This window comes from Daldinia decipiens, assembly GCF_022478715.1.
Source record: "Daldinia decipiens strain CBS 113046 unplaced genomic scaffold F4813scaffold_17, whole genome shotgun sequence".
In the NCBI taxonomy this organism is placed as follows: Eukaryota; Fungi; Ascomycota; class Sordariomycetes; order Xylariales; family Hypoxylaceae; genus Daldinia; species Daldinia decipiens.
The window spans coordinates 484,526-498,972 of NW_026054560.1; the positions used below are offsets into that span (position 1 = coordinate 484,526).

At 50.6% G+C, this 14,447-nt stretch overlaps 5 protein-coding genes across 5 annotated transcripts; 3 read left to right on the plus strand and 2 right to left on the minus strand.

Moving 5' to 3' along the window:
- Nucleotides 1-194: 194 nt before the first annotated feature.
- Nucleotides 195-1,806, plus strand: F4813DRAFT_360273 (uncharacterized protein). Its single transcript, XM_049243398.1, has one exon. It carries the CDS (start codon nucleotides 335-337, stop codon nucleotides 1,508-1,510), a length of 1,176 nt encoding a protein of 391 aa, XP_049099469.1. The 5' UTR covers nucleotides 195-334; the 3' UTR covers nucleotides 1,511-1,806.
- A 13-nt stretch (nucleotides 1,807-1,819) lies between these two features.
- On the plus strand, nucleotides 1,820-4,446 carry F4813DRAFT_79490 (Scd6-like Sm domain-containing protein). The gene is made up of 5 exons (XM_049248904.1): nucleotides 1,820-2,281; nucleotides 2,373-2,408; nucleotides 2,467-2,710; nucleotides 2,938-3,327; nucleotides 3,379-4,446. The coding sequence occupies exons 1-5, from the start codon at nucleotides 2,265-2,267 to the stop codon at nucleotides 4,297-4,299; spliced, it is 1,608 nt and encodes a 535-aa protein (XP_049099470.1). The 5' UTR covers nucleotides 1,820-2,264; the 3' UTR covers nucleotides 4,300-4,446.
- Nucleotides 4,447-4,926: 480 nt separating this feature from the next.
- Nucleotides 4,927-6,395, minus strand: F4813DRAFT_389684 (carbon-nitrogen hydrolase; the record flags this gene model as incomplete). The annotated part of the gene is made up of 4 exons (XM_049246882.1): nucleotides 4,927-4,948; nucleotides 5,049-6,022; nucleotides 6,166-6,258; nucleotides 6,384-6,395. The coding sequence occupies 4 exons, from the start codon at nucleotides 6,393-6,395 to the stop codon at nucleotides 4,927-4,929; spliced, it is 1,101 nt and encodes a 366-aa protein (XP_049099471.1).
- Nucleotides 6,396-6,824: 429 nt separating this feature from the next.
- On the minus strand, nucleotides 6,825-9,845 carry F4813DRAFT_360286 (uncharacterized protein). Its single transcript, XM_049243399.1, has 2 exons — nucleotides 8,238-9,845; nucleotides 6,825-8,176 (listed from the first exon to the last, which is right to left on the minus strand). Exons 1-2 carry the CDS (start codon nucleotides 9,502-9,504, stop codon nucleotides 7,509-7,511), a joined length of 1,935 nt encoding a protein of 644 aa, XP_049099472.1. The 5' UTR covers nucleotides 9,505-9,845; the 3' UTR covers nucleotides 6,825-7,508.
- A 434-nt stretch (nucleotides 9,846-10,279) lies between these two features.
- On the plus strand, nucleotides 10,280-14,321 carry F4813DRAFT_360294 (beta-lactamase-like protein). Its single transcript, XM_049243400.1, has 5 exons — nucleotides 10,280-10,794; nucleotides 10,863-10,960; nucleotides 11,257-12,388; nucleotides 12,441-13,095; nucleotides 13,164-14,321. Exons 1-5 carry the CDS (start codon nucleotides 10,636-10,638, stop codon nucleotides 13,628-13,630), a joined length of 2,511 nt encoding a protein of 836 aa, XP_049099473.1. The 5' UTR covers nucleotides 10,280-10,635; the 3' UTR covers nucleotides 13,631-14,321.
- Nucleotides 14,322-14,447: the final 126 nt, after the last annotated feature.

The window sequence follows — 14,447 nt, forward strand, 5'->3', positions numbered from 1 at the left end:
CTGCAGCATTGTAACTTATCAAGATCAATATGCATGGTATGCAAGAAACTAGAGATGCGGTTAGGAGATTTCGCACATGGCTACCGGGAATGACGCTGCGTTGCTAGGTACCTATGTAGGTAGTCCGATATCGATAAGGAATACAGGCGGTTAGATATCGATAAGATAAGACTATATACATTTTCGAAGCTCAAGTCTGCATGTATTAGCGTCTAATGATCGCAATTGTGTTACTCACTCAGAAGTAAATATTTTGTATCAAGTTTTGCTAAACGCTCAACTTTATAACGTCGCGACTTCCTTATTTACATCATCTATACCTTATATCCTTTCGATGGCAGACCCCTTACTGACGTCGCTCTGCACCATCTGCCATATACAAACTCCAAAATACAAATGTCCTCGATGCAAAACCCGAACATGTTCCTTAGCCTGTGTGAAGAAGCATAAGAAATGGTCATCATGCAACGGAGAACGCGATCCCACAGTATACATACCGCGGGAGAAGCTGAAGACGGATGCCGGCATCGACCACGACTACAACTTCTTAACCAAAATCGAGAGATCCGTCGAACGAGTCGAGAAGTTTCTTAAGGAAGAAAAGGACATATTACCGCAAGATGACGCCGCATCGCGACCGCCGCCTAACAAAAGAGCACGTCTCCATAAGGGCCAAAGTCGCGGAAGGGTTACTTTTGAGCAGAATTCGCGGAGATGGGACAAGAATTCGATGCAGCGGATGCGGCAGCTGGGCATCCGCGTTGCGTCTGTTCCCTACGGCATGACTCGGGCGAAGGAGAACAAAACGAGCTGGAACAAGCGCACGAGGACTATGAACTGGCAGGTCGAATGGCTCGAGTGGAAATCTATTGGCTCTGCTGAGGGAAAGCCCGATACGGAACCCTCGAAAATTTTGCATAAGATACTGGATGAAGTTCCTCTCTCCGTTGGGTTCGCAGAGAGTTTGGAATATCATCGCCAGCGCCATCTTAGCAGCCAGGAACGTACGCAGGAGAAGAAGCAAAGATCCTTGGAGGACAAGAAGATAATCACTGGGAGCGGCCAAGAAGTGGCTACCACGGCTTGGAGTGGCGGTGATTATGTTATGCAGGACTCGAAAACGGCTGCGTGGAACAATGAAATTTCAGGGTCACAAACGATCGACAGGCTGAAGGATAAATACCGGTTCTTCTGCCTGAAGCCAAGGACACCTTCTAGGGAAGCACAAAGGCTCATACCGCTACGACCGACCGACAACTTGGCTACCGTTCTACCCGGGCTCGACATTGTCGAGTTCCCTACTATATGCGTATTACCGGCCAACTCCGCGGCTATTCCTGAAGGATATGTTGTTGAGAGTAGGCTGGGAAAATCTAGGAAGCGGCAAGGTTCCGGTTTGGTTGGATACCCGAGTGAAGAGGAGGGAGAGGCTATGGACGAGCAATTGGATGGACAGGATGACGATACCACGAGTAGTTCAGGGTCAGACTCTTTTGACATGTCAGAGTAATTAATGTGTGGTAATGATAGTCCCTCAATGGGGACGTCTTCTGGTATTGTGAATTAAATTCATGGTGACTGGGCTGTGTTTATTATCTAATATCACAGCCACTCAATAACTCAATGTTGTTACATTCATAAATATGTGGTAGAGTAGGCGTTTCCGCAGGTGTATTGGCAGGTAGTACTGAACAGAAGGATGGGACGTTCTAGGCGCCTTACTCGTGAATCTTGGGCAAACAGCAGTTGGTCTGTTTATGTATGTAAATAGAGAAAGTAAGCCTGTTGGAACAATAGCAATAAGTGAAGGAATCTTGTTGGTAAGTTCTGAGATGTATTTTCTGTGATGTACTTCGTATTGCAGCAAACGAGCCCCTAAAAACCTAGGCAGCTAATGGACGATATGGCTGTGGCTTAGCAACCAGTTGGACCTAGGAGTAGACATTAAAAAGGTGGCGCACCTTATATTGTTGACGCCCATCTGGCAAGTGAATACACCTCATGTAACGGGGCTGGTGCTAACGGTGCGGTTTGTTCAAATTTTAATTCTTCGCACCCGGAAATTCAGTCTCCTCTCTTTTCCTTTCAACCCTATCCCATCCAACCTCCTCCTCCTCCACCTTCAACGGTAAATTGCATTTATTTTTCGTAATTCCGTACTTTTCAAACGTCGTTACAGCAATTTATCTCTACTTACCACATACCTTGATTGCATTTACTTCCTCCTCCTGTGCGCGGATCGCGCACACCTTTTAACATATACCATGTCTGAATTTCTTGGGTACGCATCCGCATCCGCATCCTCGTCCTCATGTTGCCTAGCTACAGCAAGATTCCGAATGGTCAGTCTGCTAACCCTAATGCAAACGCAGCTCTCGCATATCCCTCATCTCGAAGAGTGATATCCGGTAAACCTCCCCCCAAGCCAACGGTGCTACATTGGAGCCCCGCCTCTAATCTTAATAGCTATTCGGGTGTATTGCACGAGATCAATTCAGAAGAGTCGACGGTCTCTCTGGAAAATGTCAGATCGTTCGGTACCGAGGGCCGCAAGGGTAACCCAGAAGAAGAGATAGCACCTTCTGATCAAGTCTACGAGTACATCGTCTTTCGCGGTAGCGACGTGAAAGACTTGCGAATCGAGCAAGCTCCTGTTCCTCCTAAAGAGAACCAACCTCCCAAGGTTCCGGATGACCCTGCTATCGTTGGAGTAAGTTGCCCTTCTCCACTCCATTCTACAAAGCCATGTCCATTGCTATGACGAAACATCTCGGATGTAAAGTATTACTTGTCTGAAAAGCGCAAAAACCCCGTGTTGATATTTCCGTTGCCTTCCTTCTGAGCTATCATGGAATTAAAATATTTTTAATTTATTTAAAATATGGAGCTGTTATATACTATGAAGCATTGATGCTAACTACATGCTCTCCATTATAGGCTCGTACTCGTCCTGCAGGTGCCATTCCACCTGGTTCGGAAGCTCCAGGCTACGGCCAAAGTCCGTACCAGCCCAACCCGTTCTATCCTCCACCTCCTGGACAATGGGAACGTGGTGGCCCTGGTCCCGTTCCGGGTCAAGGCTTCCATGGAATGCCCTACCCACCCCCTCCCGGCTGGTTTCCCGGCCAAGGTTTCCCGGCTGGTGGACCTGGAGGGCCTGGTCCGTGGAATAGCTTTGGATACCCGCCTGGACCTGGACCTCAAGGGCCTCAAGGACCCCCTGGCATGCCTGGCGTACCTAGTCAAGGGATGAGGGGAACACCCCAGCAGGAGAGCAATAACAACAAGCCTGCTCCTATCGGTGCAGGCGTCGACAAACAAAGACTGGTTGGTAACCCCGCGGTTGAATTACCTACGGAGCCTAAGTCACTTGCACAGCAACCTATTCAGCCTGCCCCAACGAATGTCGCCCCGACCCCGCCGGTCGAGTCGAAACCTACTGCGGCGGAAGTCAAAGCTACTGCAGAATCTCTATCGACAACGAACGCCCCTCCGACCAACGTCACTGAGAAGAAGGCCGCTCCAACCGGTCCTAAGAACAACCGAGTCCTCCCTGCTGTGCCGATTCAGGCCGCAGTCACTCCGAAAATCGCCTCCCAAGTTACTGCCGCCGCTTCTACAGTTAAACCCGCAGGAGGGCAAGCTGCTGCTCAGGCTGCACTTAAAGATGCCACCCAAGCCGCAAAAGAAGCAGTTGCTGTCGCGATGGCGAAGCTTAACAACTCTGCCGCTGCTGAAACCTCTGCACAGAATGGTAGTGCAATGGACAACTTGACTAAGAAGGTCAACGAGATGAGGATGACCGCTCCCAGGTCCTCGGCAAACGGTAGGGGACGTGGCCGAGGCGGTCGTTCCGGCGGACCAACCAAGGTCAACGTTCCGGATTCCGACTTCGACTTCGAAGCTGGTAATGCAAAGTTTAACAAGCAAGATCTCGTAAAAGAGGCTATCGCGGGCTCGCCTCTCGTTGAGGTCATCCCTAATGCTCCAGCCCCAGAGCAAGTGCAGACCGACGATTCCGCACCTCCTGTTGCCTATAACAAGACTAGGTCGTTTTTCGATAATATCTCTAGCGAATCTAAGGATCGCGCCGAGAACGGCGGCCAGAAACCTGGCGGGCGAGAGTGGCGCGGCGAGGAGCAGCGCAAAAACATGGAGACATTTGGCCAGGGAAGCGTTGATGGTGGCTACCGTGGTGGTTACCGCGGCCGGGGCCGTGGCGGACGCGGCGGCCCTCGTGGTCGTGGCTTTACCCCTCGAGGAAGAGGGAATGCATACCGCCAACCCGCAGCTCAATGATTTACGTCGGCACGTCCGGCGTATGCAAATGTCGCACAGTCGACAAATCGTCTTTACGTTCATGACTTCCTACTCGTACCCTCAAGCGCAACATCATTTAGCAGTGTATTAATACGGCAGTTGCATGATCTGGTTTTTCTTTTTCCACGCGCAGGAACTTGGTGGATAATGACGCGGTTTTGCCATGCTCCAGAGCTCGATAGGCATGATTTCAGTTGAGGCTCCTAGCAACGGCGTAAGGGTGGTTTGGCAAGGGGGCAGGTACAATTCTTGCATTCGCATCACGAGCACGATCACACGATTTTACGTTCGAGACGAAAAAGGGCCTGGCAGTTTCGGCTCGAGCGCAGGAAAGGTTTCTTGCAGGAGGCGTTGATACATACAAATAACTCTTGAGGTACTACCGTTTTGGTAGCGTGCTCGAGAAAAGACAAAACACCTGCAATAGCGGGCTTGATGTTTGTAGATGGCTTTGGCCTTTTAAGTCGGTACATAAGCTGAGCTGCAATGGTTAATATACACAACCATCAAGTCGTTCTATCTGTTTCTTATGCGGTGACTTGTGACTTGTGACTTGTAGTAATTCAGGCCATAATGTCTATATTTTCTATATCTCCCCTAACGGCTTTATACTTTTGGGTAAACGTCCCTATGAGAAATATTAGTCAGTAAACGGAACGAGGTAGGTCGGCTTGGTATAAGCAGAAATATCACGTATAAGGGAAGAAAAGGGGGGGAAGGCAACATACGTCCGCCTCACAAGCGGCATCTGCTCGCGAACCTTGTCCCACACGCCCAAATCCACATGCACCAGTCCCAGCTGGCCCACGGCGCCGTCCTCAACCTCGTAACCACCGCCGTCGCCGTCCTTGTCCCGCACGCCCTTCAGCTCAAGCATGACCCGCCCCCAGGGGTCGACGACCATGCTCCGGCCGTAGCTCGTGCGCGGCGACAGGCGCGGGTTGTGGGTGCCGACCTGGGCGGCGGCTATGACCCAGGATTGGGTCTCGATGGCGCGGGCGCGCAGAAGGGTTTCCCAGTGGGCGAGGCCGGTGGGGATGGTGAATGCGCTGGGGTAGAGGAGGATTTGGGCTGGGGGGGAAGGGGTGGTTGTGGTGTTGGAGGAGGAGGAGGAGGGGGAGGGAGTGGTCAAGTGCAGGGCGGGCTCCGGGAAGCGCAGGTCGAAGCAGATGAGGCTGCCGATGCGGCCGACGGGGGTGTCGAAGGGGGGCGTGAATGCTGATCCGGCTTGGGTGGTGGTGGACTCGCGGAGGGAGGCGTCGGGGTAGTCGAAGAGGTGGAGCTTGTCGTAGGAGGCGGTGGGGTGGAGGGTGCCGTCGGGGTTGATGAGGATGGTGCGGTTGTAGAGTTTGGTTTGGGGTGAGGGATCTTCTTCTTCTCTGGTACTTGGTTGTTCTGATGCTGATGCTGATGCGGATGCGGATGCTGAAGGGGTAGAAGTAGAAGCAGAAACAGAAACAGCAGAAGGAATAGAATCTGGGTCCTCGGAGTGCGGAACGGAAGATAAGACCGGATTACTAGGAGAGAGAGACGGTTTCACGGAGACGGGCACGTGGATGCCGACGTGCACGGCAAGCTTGTGCTTTGCGGCGGCGGAGCGCAGTCCCGATACGAAGGGGGAGGTGGCGAGGGGTTTGGCGAGGGAGAGGGATTCCTGGGCGGAGGAGCCGATGTAATCGGATGCTTCGGGGAGGAAGAGGACCTGGGGAGGTCAGCTGGGGGTTGTGTTGTGTTGTATTGTGTTGTGTTGATAGAGGGGGGTAGTATGGATGGGAATAGCGTCAATATCTCAACCTCGAGGGACAGAAAGTGGAAACTTGAACTTATCCATCCCCCTTTACATACTTTCGCTCCAGCAGCCGCGGCTTGGCCCACGAGCTTGACGCATTGCTCGAGATTATGTGCCATCGAGTTGGACGAGCATATCTGCCCTATCGCCTATAGAGTAGTTAGCCATGTATACCTAGGTATCTATCTATATCTCCTCATATCCCTTTTGGTGTTTGTATTCTATAGGAAGTAGATAGGAATAGGGGTAGGGAAGGGTATATCATCAATCTTACCGCCTTGGCCATCTTGGTGTTATATATACTCTTTATATATATACCTTTAGGAGGTAGGTATATAATCAGCCGTAGTCCACTCCTCCTCGTCTCGTAAAACAGCGCACGCGAATCTAACAACCTATAGTATGTAATAATAATAATAATAATAATAATAAAATACCTCCGACGAAACACACCAAGTAACCGACCCTGCGTCCAGTTTACTAAATTTACCACGGGTCAAAAATGCTAGGTTAGGGGGGGGGGGGAAAGATGACAACCGGAAAATAAAATGCATCAAGCCATTCGGAGGTTTCTTGACGCCATGTCAAATGAATCGGGGAAGGTTAGGGCCATAGTTCCCCACTTCCGTCCGATGTCCTGGGAAAGGGGCCGAATTACGGCGGTATTTAGGTTGGGTATGTAAATATTTAACCTACACTTATAGATAACCAAGCGTCACGGGAATCATATATATATTATTTCATTTATACGCTTAGGTACGCATCACAGCACCGCTCTAAAATAAAATAAATCCTCATCGCACATGCGCTCGCGCGTATTTCACTGGCCATTCTGACGAACCATCTAACCTAGCTAGATATCTACGCAGCCCACCCAGCTAAACAACCGAATGTTATCCATCCATCCGTCCATCCGTCCATATTGACTGCTAGGCATAGCCTTATGATCAGCCAGCCGGCCTCGGGCTACTGGTACGTAGAAACGCAAAATTAGGCCTAGTGGGCTCCATCTTATACCACGCCAATACCAACACACTGTCGAAGTCGTTCCTTCACGAACCTCTTGTTCGGATCGGTTGTTCTTTTCCTCGTCCGCTAGAGGCTAGCTGTCCTATCGGCGGAGGTAGGTCCAAAACAAAACCAGAGAAAAAAAAGATGCAAAAGCCAACCGTGCCCCCCTGTTATGCCCTCTGATGCCAACGCCTGGCTGTGAAATGTGGAAATATGTATACCAATACAACGCGAAGTGTCTAGAGGGTATAGTATCCCCCCCCCCGGAAAAGTAAACTTGACCCCTTTTTATTTCATTACTCGGCCCCTTTTAGGTCGCCCTCATTTCGGAAGACCCTTATTGTTTTATACTGTCAATTCCTTAAGTCTCGAGGCCGACTGCCTACCATCACGACGTATTCTCTACCGTGCCTTTGGCAGACCTGTCTAAGATGTCATAAGCCTGCTGCAGAGCCTTCATATCGAAGCCGCGTTCTTCTATAACGACGACCCAGTCACGAAGTTGGATATTCTTTCCTTTATCCGAATCCTCGCGGAACTGCCCGAGGTGAGTGACGCCCGCCTTCGTCAGGGGTCCACGAGGAGCCTTGCTGCTAGCTGCGGCTGTGGAACCTGGCGTGCCCGGTGCGCCCGCAGCTTGAGGTCGAGGAGTACTTGCACCGCTGCCTGGGCCGCCCGAATTCGTCATCCACGAATACTTCTTCTTCTTGCCACCTGCAAATAGGCCCAACGTCTGGTTCACAGTCGTACTGCTCGCCTCCGCCAGCTTCGCTGCCTTTTTGCTCTCCTTTTTCGTAGGAGCTTTCGCCTCACCTGAATCCGGTGCCATCAATCCAGGTGTGCCTGGTGCCACGGACCCGGCTCGCGACGTACTATCACCGCCTTCCTTGTCCTTGTCGGTACTTTTCTCTATGCGCTTTAGCCGCTTTCTAAGCCGAGCCTCTTCGGCGTTGCGCGCATCCTTTACGGTTCCTGTCATGGCTTCCACCATGGGATTGACAGGAGAGGCTTCCGACACTGGCGTTGGGAGTCCATTACTAAGCTCGTCCGCCGAACCTATAAACGCAGTTAGTTATACAAGATACGAACAGAAGCTTTACGGTTAAGAAGTCCATACGTTTGAGTGGGTTTGTGCGGGGGCTAACCGCGCTCTCCACACCCGTCCGCGGGCCCTCACCCTGGGCTCCGTTCGCGTCGGTCGACGGTATAATGGCTGCATCAAGCCATTCGGAAGGTACAGCACCATGAGAGGTCTTCTGTCGCGTAGTGGCAACCCTATTTGCATCACCAACCAGTTCCCGCAAGTGCTGTTTCGTACTAATCGACAGCAGCGCTATTTGGTCGACGAGAAAAGCATCGTGAGGGATAAACGAGCCAAGCGTCTGCACCATCGTGCCATCCGGGGACTTCTGGTACATAACCTTGATCTCCGGCTTGGCGCCGGCAGGGCTTGCCATTTTCCCCATAAACCGTCCCCCGTCCGGCTTTAGGTCCACATTCAAGTTGAGGCCGTACTTGGCAGCCGTGTCCGCCATTCGCTTGTGTACCACGCCCGGTTCCAACAGGTAGTTGGCTATTTCCTGACTTCTAGTCCGGGCAAGCCGTGCCGCTGCGTCGTTCCAGGCTCTATCTGCACTCTCCGCAGCAAGCTCCTCCTGCGTTTTCGCATTGGTAGGTTGAGCAGGTTGGTTGGCAGGCCCAGCTCCATACAAAGTCTCGGGCCCGCCAGGTGGGTAATTAGGGAACCCACGAGACTCTAGATTATTCAGGTACTCTGCCTCCTCTTCTAGATCGATACCCGTGCCTACAAGCATATCGTCTACATCGTACGTAACGTCTGCCTTGGTCGATGTAGGCTTGAGGCCTTGTCTTGTCGCATCATTGGACGAGAAAGACCCCGCGGGATTCATAGTCGGCGGTCCCATGTTGGTGATAACCGGGTGTGCCGAAGAAGTGAATGAGGTATTAGTAGGAACCGGCGCAAGCTTCGCGTTAGAATAAGGCGCGTGGCTGACGTTGGGAGTCTGCGGCTGAGGCGATGCTAGAGGTGGTGTTGATACCGCTGTTGGCATCGTAAGTGTCATACCGACAGATGCAGATCGACCATTCGGTTGCTGGTAAGGCGTGTTGTAAGTTGCTGCCGCAGAAGCTTGATTGATGTTATGGTTAGGAGCGGGAGCCGGTGAGGGTAGGGTCATCGGTGTAGTCGCCGGAGTAGTAGCTCTCGGACTTGGGGCATAATTCGGATACGGTGAGCCTGGATTTGACGGAGGCCCAGGGGACAATCTAGCTCGTTTGTTGGGAGGAAGCTGATAAGGTTGATTCGGAGAATGCTGCTGAGGCGAGAACTGCCTCGGGGGCATCGTAGGTTGTGGATGCGACATGGCGACAATGTATCGAGCCGGAAGAGTACGGACAGGTTATCGGGATATGATGTAATTAATTATAATACGAAGAAGAGTCCTCGGTCTGAAACAATGAGCAGTAAATATCAACCCTTCTTCAACACGCCCTCTGAACCTGGACAGGCACAGAGCCTGTCACAATCAACCGGGCGAAACCCATCCGACGATGCAAGAGGTAGGGTGCGAGGATATGTATTGGAAAGGCGATCTGAAGGCGACAAATACAATACCGAATAAGGTCGAAACCAATGAGAGAGGCGGGGGGCGCGTCGGGACGGTAATGGTTGGTGATGGGATATTGATGTTTGGGATGGATGAGGAGGCGATCTTAGACTTCAGCAACACAAGAAAAGCTCCTGTTTCCCCATTGGAAAGATTTCGTGTAGTACCAACGCACGGTCCCCACAGGCTTCCCTTTAGTGACTGAGTTGACTGGGTTGATTGAAAGGTTTTAGATACGTACCTATTGTACCTAACTTAAGTACCTACCTTAGGTAACCGGTAACCTTAGGTAACTTTGCTTGGCCTTCCCTAGGTCGTATGCTTTATCGGATCAATTAGAAGCCGATTGATGAGCCGCAAAAGAGGGTTTCTCTACATTAGGTTAACAGGTCCACTATTACCTTAGGTACTATGTACATACCTAGATCGGATTGGAAAGTACCTAATGCGCGACCTAACGCGCTAAACTTTAGGTAGGCACATATGTAATTTACGCCTACTGAATACCAGGCAGGCAGGCACCTACTCCAATTTGCTGCTATTGCTGCTGCCGCATTCATTCATTACGTACCTGCCTTGCCAATAATATGTACAAGCTGTAAAATCCACATCTCGACCTTACATAACGTCCAAACTTGCGTCTTCATTATTGGTTCGAGTGCTAAAAGTTAATTGACCTTAATTAACTACACGCGATCACTCTGCGTAATGCTCTCATCTTGAGATGACATCTATTGTGTGCTGGCCCATTAACAACCTTAGTGCGCTGCTACGCTAGACCGCATTCCTTTGTTCCCCTAACTATCTGGCAACAAACACATTTTGGTTTAGGACCAAACAGCGCAACTCCAACAATCCCATCACGCAGCTTTGAAAGCTCCGTCAGCCATGGCATCCAAGCGCAAGGCTTCGGCAATGGCTGCGGCTTCGGCTGTTGATGAGGAACCAGTAGATCCAACAGACGAGCTGATGTTTCTCTGTCTAGGAGGTGGAAACGAAGTCGGCCGATCATGCCATATCATCCAGTACAAAGGAAAGACAGTCATGGTAAGTTGATTTAAACTTGACTCTCTCTAGGTTATATAGTCCCTAGCTAACAATACATTTCTGTATAGCTCGATGCTGGCCAACATCCTGCTTACGATGGCCTCGCCGCTCTCCCCTTCTTTGACGACTTCGACCTAAGCACTGTCGATGTTCTCCTTATTAGCCAGTAAGTTTATCCTTCCGATCCTCGTTATACAATACAGCTGTGGATGATCAAAGGGCTTCGTATCGGTTGGGGTGGAAGGTATTATCTGAGTGCTCTGCCATGATATTACGCCTGCGGACTTGTGGATGTTCATGACTTTGCTCTCATGTATTCAACTATCAATAAAATATATTGCCCCATCACCCAGCTGGTAGCCCCCTTTTGACTGCCGTGATACCCATTGCGATAGCTGTTCTCCTTTAGCTCTTAGTTCCAGCATTCTATACGTCCCAAGAAGTATGCTAACATCGGCCAAGTTTCCATATAGACCACGCCGCATCTCTTCCCTATGTCCTAGCCAAGACCAATTTCAGAGGCAGGGTCTTTATGACGCATCCGACCAAGGCTATCTATAAATGGCTTATCCAAGACAGTGTCCGAGTCGGCAACACTTCATCGAATCTTACATCACAGCCCGTATACACGGAACAGGACCATCTGAATACCTTCTCTCAGATCGAGGCAATCGATTACCACACAACTCACACTATCTCTTCTATTCGGATTACCCCTTATCCTGCCGGTCATGTACTAGGTGCTGCAATGTTCCTCATAGAGATAGCTGGTCTAAACATATTCTTCACGGGAGACTATTCTCGAGAGCAAGACAGACATTTAGTATCTGCAGAGGTGCCTAGAGGCGTTAAAATCGATGTGCTTATCACTGAATCGACTTATGGAGTATCAACCCATGTCCCAAGACTGGAGAGGGAACAGGCATTAATGAAGTCGATCACGGGTATCCTCAACCGAGGTGGACGAGTTCTAATGCCTGTGTTCGCTTTGGGCAGAGCTCAAGAGCTGTTACTAATCTTAGATGAGTACTGGGGTAAGCATCAGGAATTCCAAAAGATTCCCATCTACTACGCTAGCAATCTAGCACGAAAATGTATGGTTGTATACCAGACGTACATTGGGGCTATGAACGACAATATTAAACGTTTGTTTCGAGAACGGATGGCAGAAGCCGAGGCTGCAGGAGATGGTGCGGGTAAAGGCGGTCCTTGGGATTTCAAGTATATTAGGTCTCTCAAAAGTCTTGACAGATTTGACGACGTTGGCGGCTGCGTCATGCTTGCAAGCCCTGGTATGTTGCAGAACGGTATTAGCAGAGAGCTGCTGGAGAGATGGGCACCGAACGAGAAGAACGGAGTTATTATCACAGGTTATAGTGTCGAAGGTACCATGGCCAAGTATATCGTCCAGGAGCCAGACCAGATTCAGGCCGTCATGTCGAGGAGTGTCAATGCCGTGCGGAGGGCCCCTGGTGGCGATAGCGAGAAAGTTATGATACCTCGAAGATGTAGCGTTGCCGAGTATTCTTTTGCCGCGCACGTCGACGGCCAAGAAAATAAGGACTTTATCGAAGAAGTCGGAGCTCCCGTGGTGGTGAGTAGTAGTCTTGCTGCTGTAATATATGCTCCTTTACTAACCCCACTAGATTTTGGTGCATGGCGAGCAGCACAATATGATGCGGTTGAAGTCCAAGCTATTATCATTGAACGCGGGGAAAACAGATAAAGTCAAAGTGTTTAGTCCTAGGAATTGTGAAGAACTACGCATCCCATTCAAAACCGATAAGGTTGCTAAGGTAGTCGGCAAACTTGCGTCGATACCCCTCCCAAAGCATTTACCTTCGCCTGACGACCAAAACACCGAACTGGTAGCCGGAGTCATCGTTCAGAACGACTTCAAGATGTCGCTAATGGATCCCGAGGACTTGCGCGAATACGCGGGTCTTACGACTTCTACGATCGCGTGTCGACAGCGATTTACCTTGAGCGCAGCTGGTATCGACCTCATCAAATGGGCTCTCGAGGGCACGTTTGGTAGCATCGAGGAACTTCCGGAGACTAAGAATCGAAAGGAGATCTCCGAGAACGAGGAGACAAACGGGGATGACAAGAAGACCGAAGCAGACGAAGAGATCGCCCAGCTTGTTGCGGCATACCTGGTCATGGGTTGCGTCACGGTGCGATATCGCAACAACGGTGAGGTGGAACTGGAATGGGAAGGCAACATGCTGAACGACGGCATTGCCGACGCCGTCATGGCTGTTCTACTATCTGTCGAGAGCAGCCCTGCTGCTGTGAAGCGTAAGCAAAATGCCCTCTAGTCAGCCTAACTCAAACTATTCCCCCCACTAACAAACACATTTAATCAGGATCTGCAAACAAGCATTCCCACTCCCACGAGTTGCCGGTCCGCAATCCTCACGCCAATCTCACGCCGGAGGAGCGGCTGGAACGCCTGTTCATGTTCCTCGAGGCACAGTTCGGCGCCGACGCGCTTACACCCATCACAGTGCCCAAACTGCCGCCTCTAGTCAAGGACAAGAAGCCCAAAAATTCAGATGGCAACGACGAAGACGCCGCTTCCGATGCGTCTATGGAACTGTCAGATGACGGCGACGAAGAGGAGCGGCTCCTAGAGCTGCGGCGGAAGACGGAGCTCGAGCGTCTGCACAAGATCGGCATTCCCGTGCCGGGCGTTACTATCAAGGTGGACAAGATGGTGGCTACGGTCTGGCTCGAGGATCTCGAGGTGGAGTGCCAGCACAAGGCGTTCGCTGACCGGGTCAAGGCTGTTGTTGAACGGGCTGTCGAGATCACGGCGCCGCTATGGGGCTGATATCATCGTCATCCTTCTCCTGTCCTAAGATGATTAAGATGAGATCGCGGATAAGAGGCTAAGTCGTCATGCACATATGTACACTATTACTAAGTTTATGAGTTCTGAGGCTACGTAGGTAGTGGAGTGGATTTTGCGAGCTGGGGAGGATATGATATGGCACGACACAGCCGTGCCGGGTCCGAGATGTGGTCATGAGATAGGCGCGCGCGAGAGGTCTTATGAGGAGGCTACGGATTAACCTAGGTTCTGCAACGTCTGCATATCATACATACCTCCTTAGGCCTAGGCACATTTCCCATCAGTGGCGGGTGTGATGTTTGAACATCGCCATCTTTCAATAGCCGGGTTATGTCCTTGATGAGTAAAGAACAAGAATTATACCTCGATGAGTAACATGATTCTCGATACTTGTACGTGACCGACTCGGAGGCTCAGGCGAGGGGAATCCGTCCGATGTCATTCCGTGATCACCGCATAGGTCTAACAAATTGTACATGTGCCGATTTATGTTATGCCTTACATCTATATGTACAAGTTGGTGTACACTGCTTCGACACTGCTTCGACACTGCCAAGGTTAAAACTATTCTGGCGGTTGGGATTTACTTATAGTCCGAAATTCAAGTCCTGGCCCCTTATTCAATGGCTTATTCAAGTGCTGTAGGTAGGCAACGTACATCAGACTGATGATATATTGGCCGCACAAAAGTGGTGCATTTATTTACTAACTACATGATTATATACATTGTACTTCCTAGTCGCCTCCGCTGAACCGTAGGCTTGGGTACCTCACGCGGGAATTTTAACCAATAAGA

What these genes read in the sequence shown, in the direction of transcription:
- F4813DRAFT_360273 (XM_049243398.1), top strand. Translation starts at nt 335, where the DNA reads ATGGCAGACCCCTTACTGACGTCGCTCTGCACCATCTGCCATATACAA.
- F4813DRAFT_360294 (XM_049243400.1), top strand. Translation starts at nt 10,636, where the DNA reads ATGGCATCCAAGCGCAAGGCTTCGGCAATGGCTGCGGCTTCGGCTGTT. An exon ending in ACAAAGGAAAGACAGTCATG is followed by an intron (nt 10,795 to 10,862) that starts GTAAGTTGATTT and finishes ATTTCTGTATAG; the next exon opens with CTCGATGCTGGCCAACATCC. An exon ending in CAGCCCTGCTGCTGTGAAGC is followed by an intron (nt 13,096 to 13,163) that starts GTAAGCAAAATG and finishes ACATTTAATCAG; the next exon opens with GATCTGCAAACAAGCATTCC.
- F4813DRAFT_360286 (XM_049243399.1), bottom strand. Translation starts at nt 9,504, where the DNA reads ATGTCGCATCCACAACCTACGATGCCCCCGAGGCAGTTCTCGCCTCAG. An exon ending in CCGCACAAACCCACTCAAAC is followed by an intron (nt 8,177 to 8,237) that starts GTATGGACTTCT and finishes CTGCGTTTATAG; the next exon opens with GTTCGGCGGACGAGCTTAGT.
- F4813DRAFT_79490 (XM_049248904.1), top strand. An exon ending in ATCTCGAAGAGTGATATCCG is followed by an intron (nt 2,409 to 2,466) that starts GTAAACCTCCCC and finishes TAATCTTAATAG; the next exon opens with CTATTCGGGTGTATTGCACG. An exon ending in GCGTCGACAAACAAAGACTG is followed by an intron (nt 3,328 to 3,378) that starts GTTGGTAACCCC and finishes TCACTTGCACAG; the next exon opens with CAACCTATTCAGCCTGCCCC.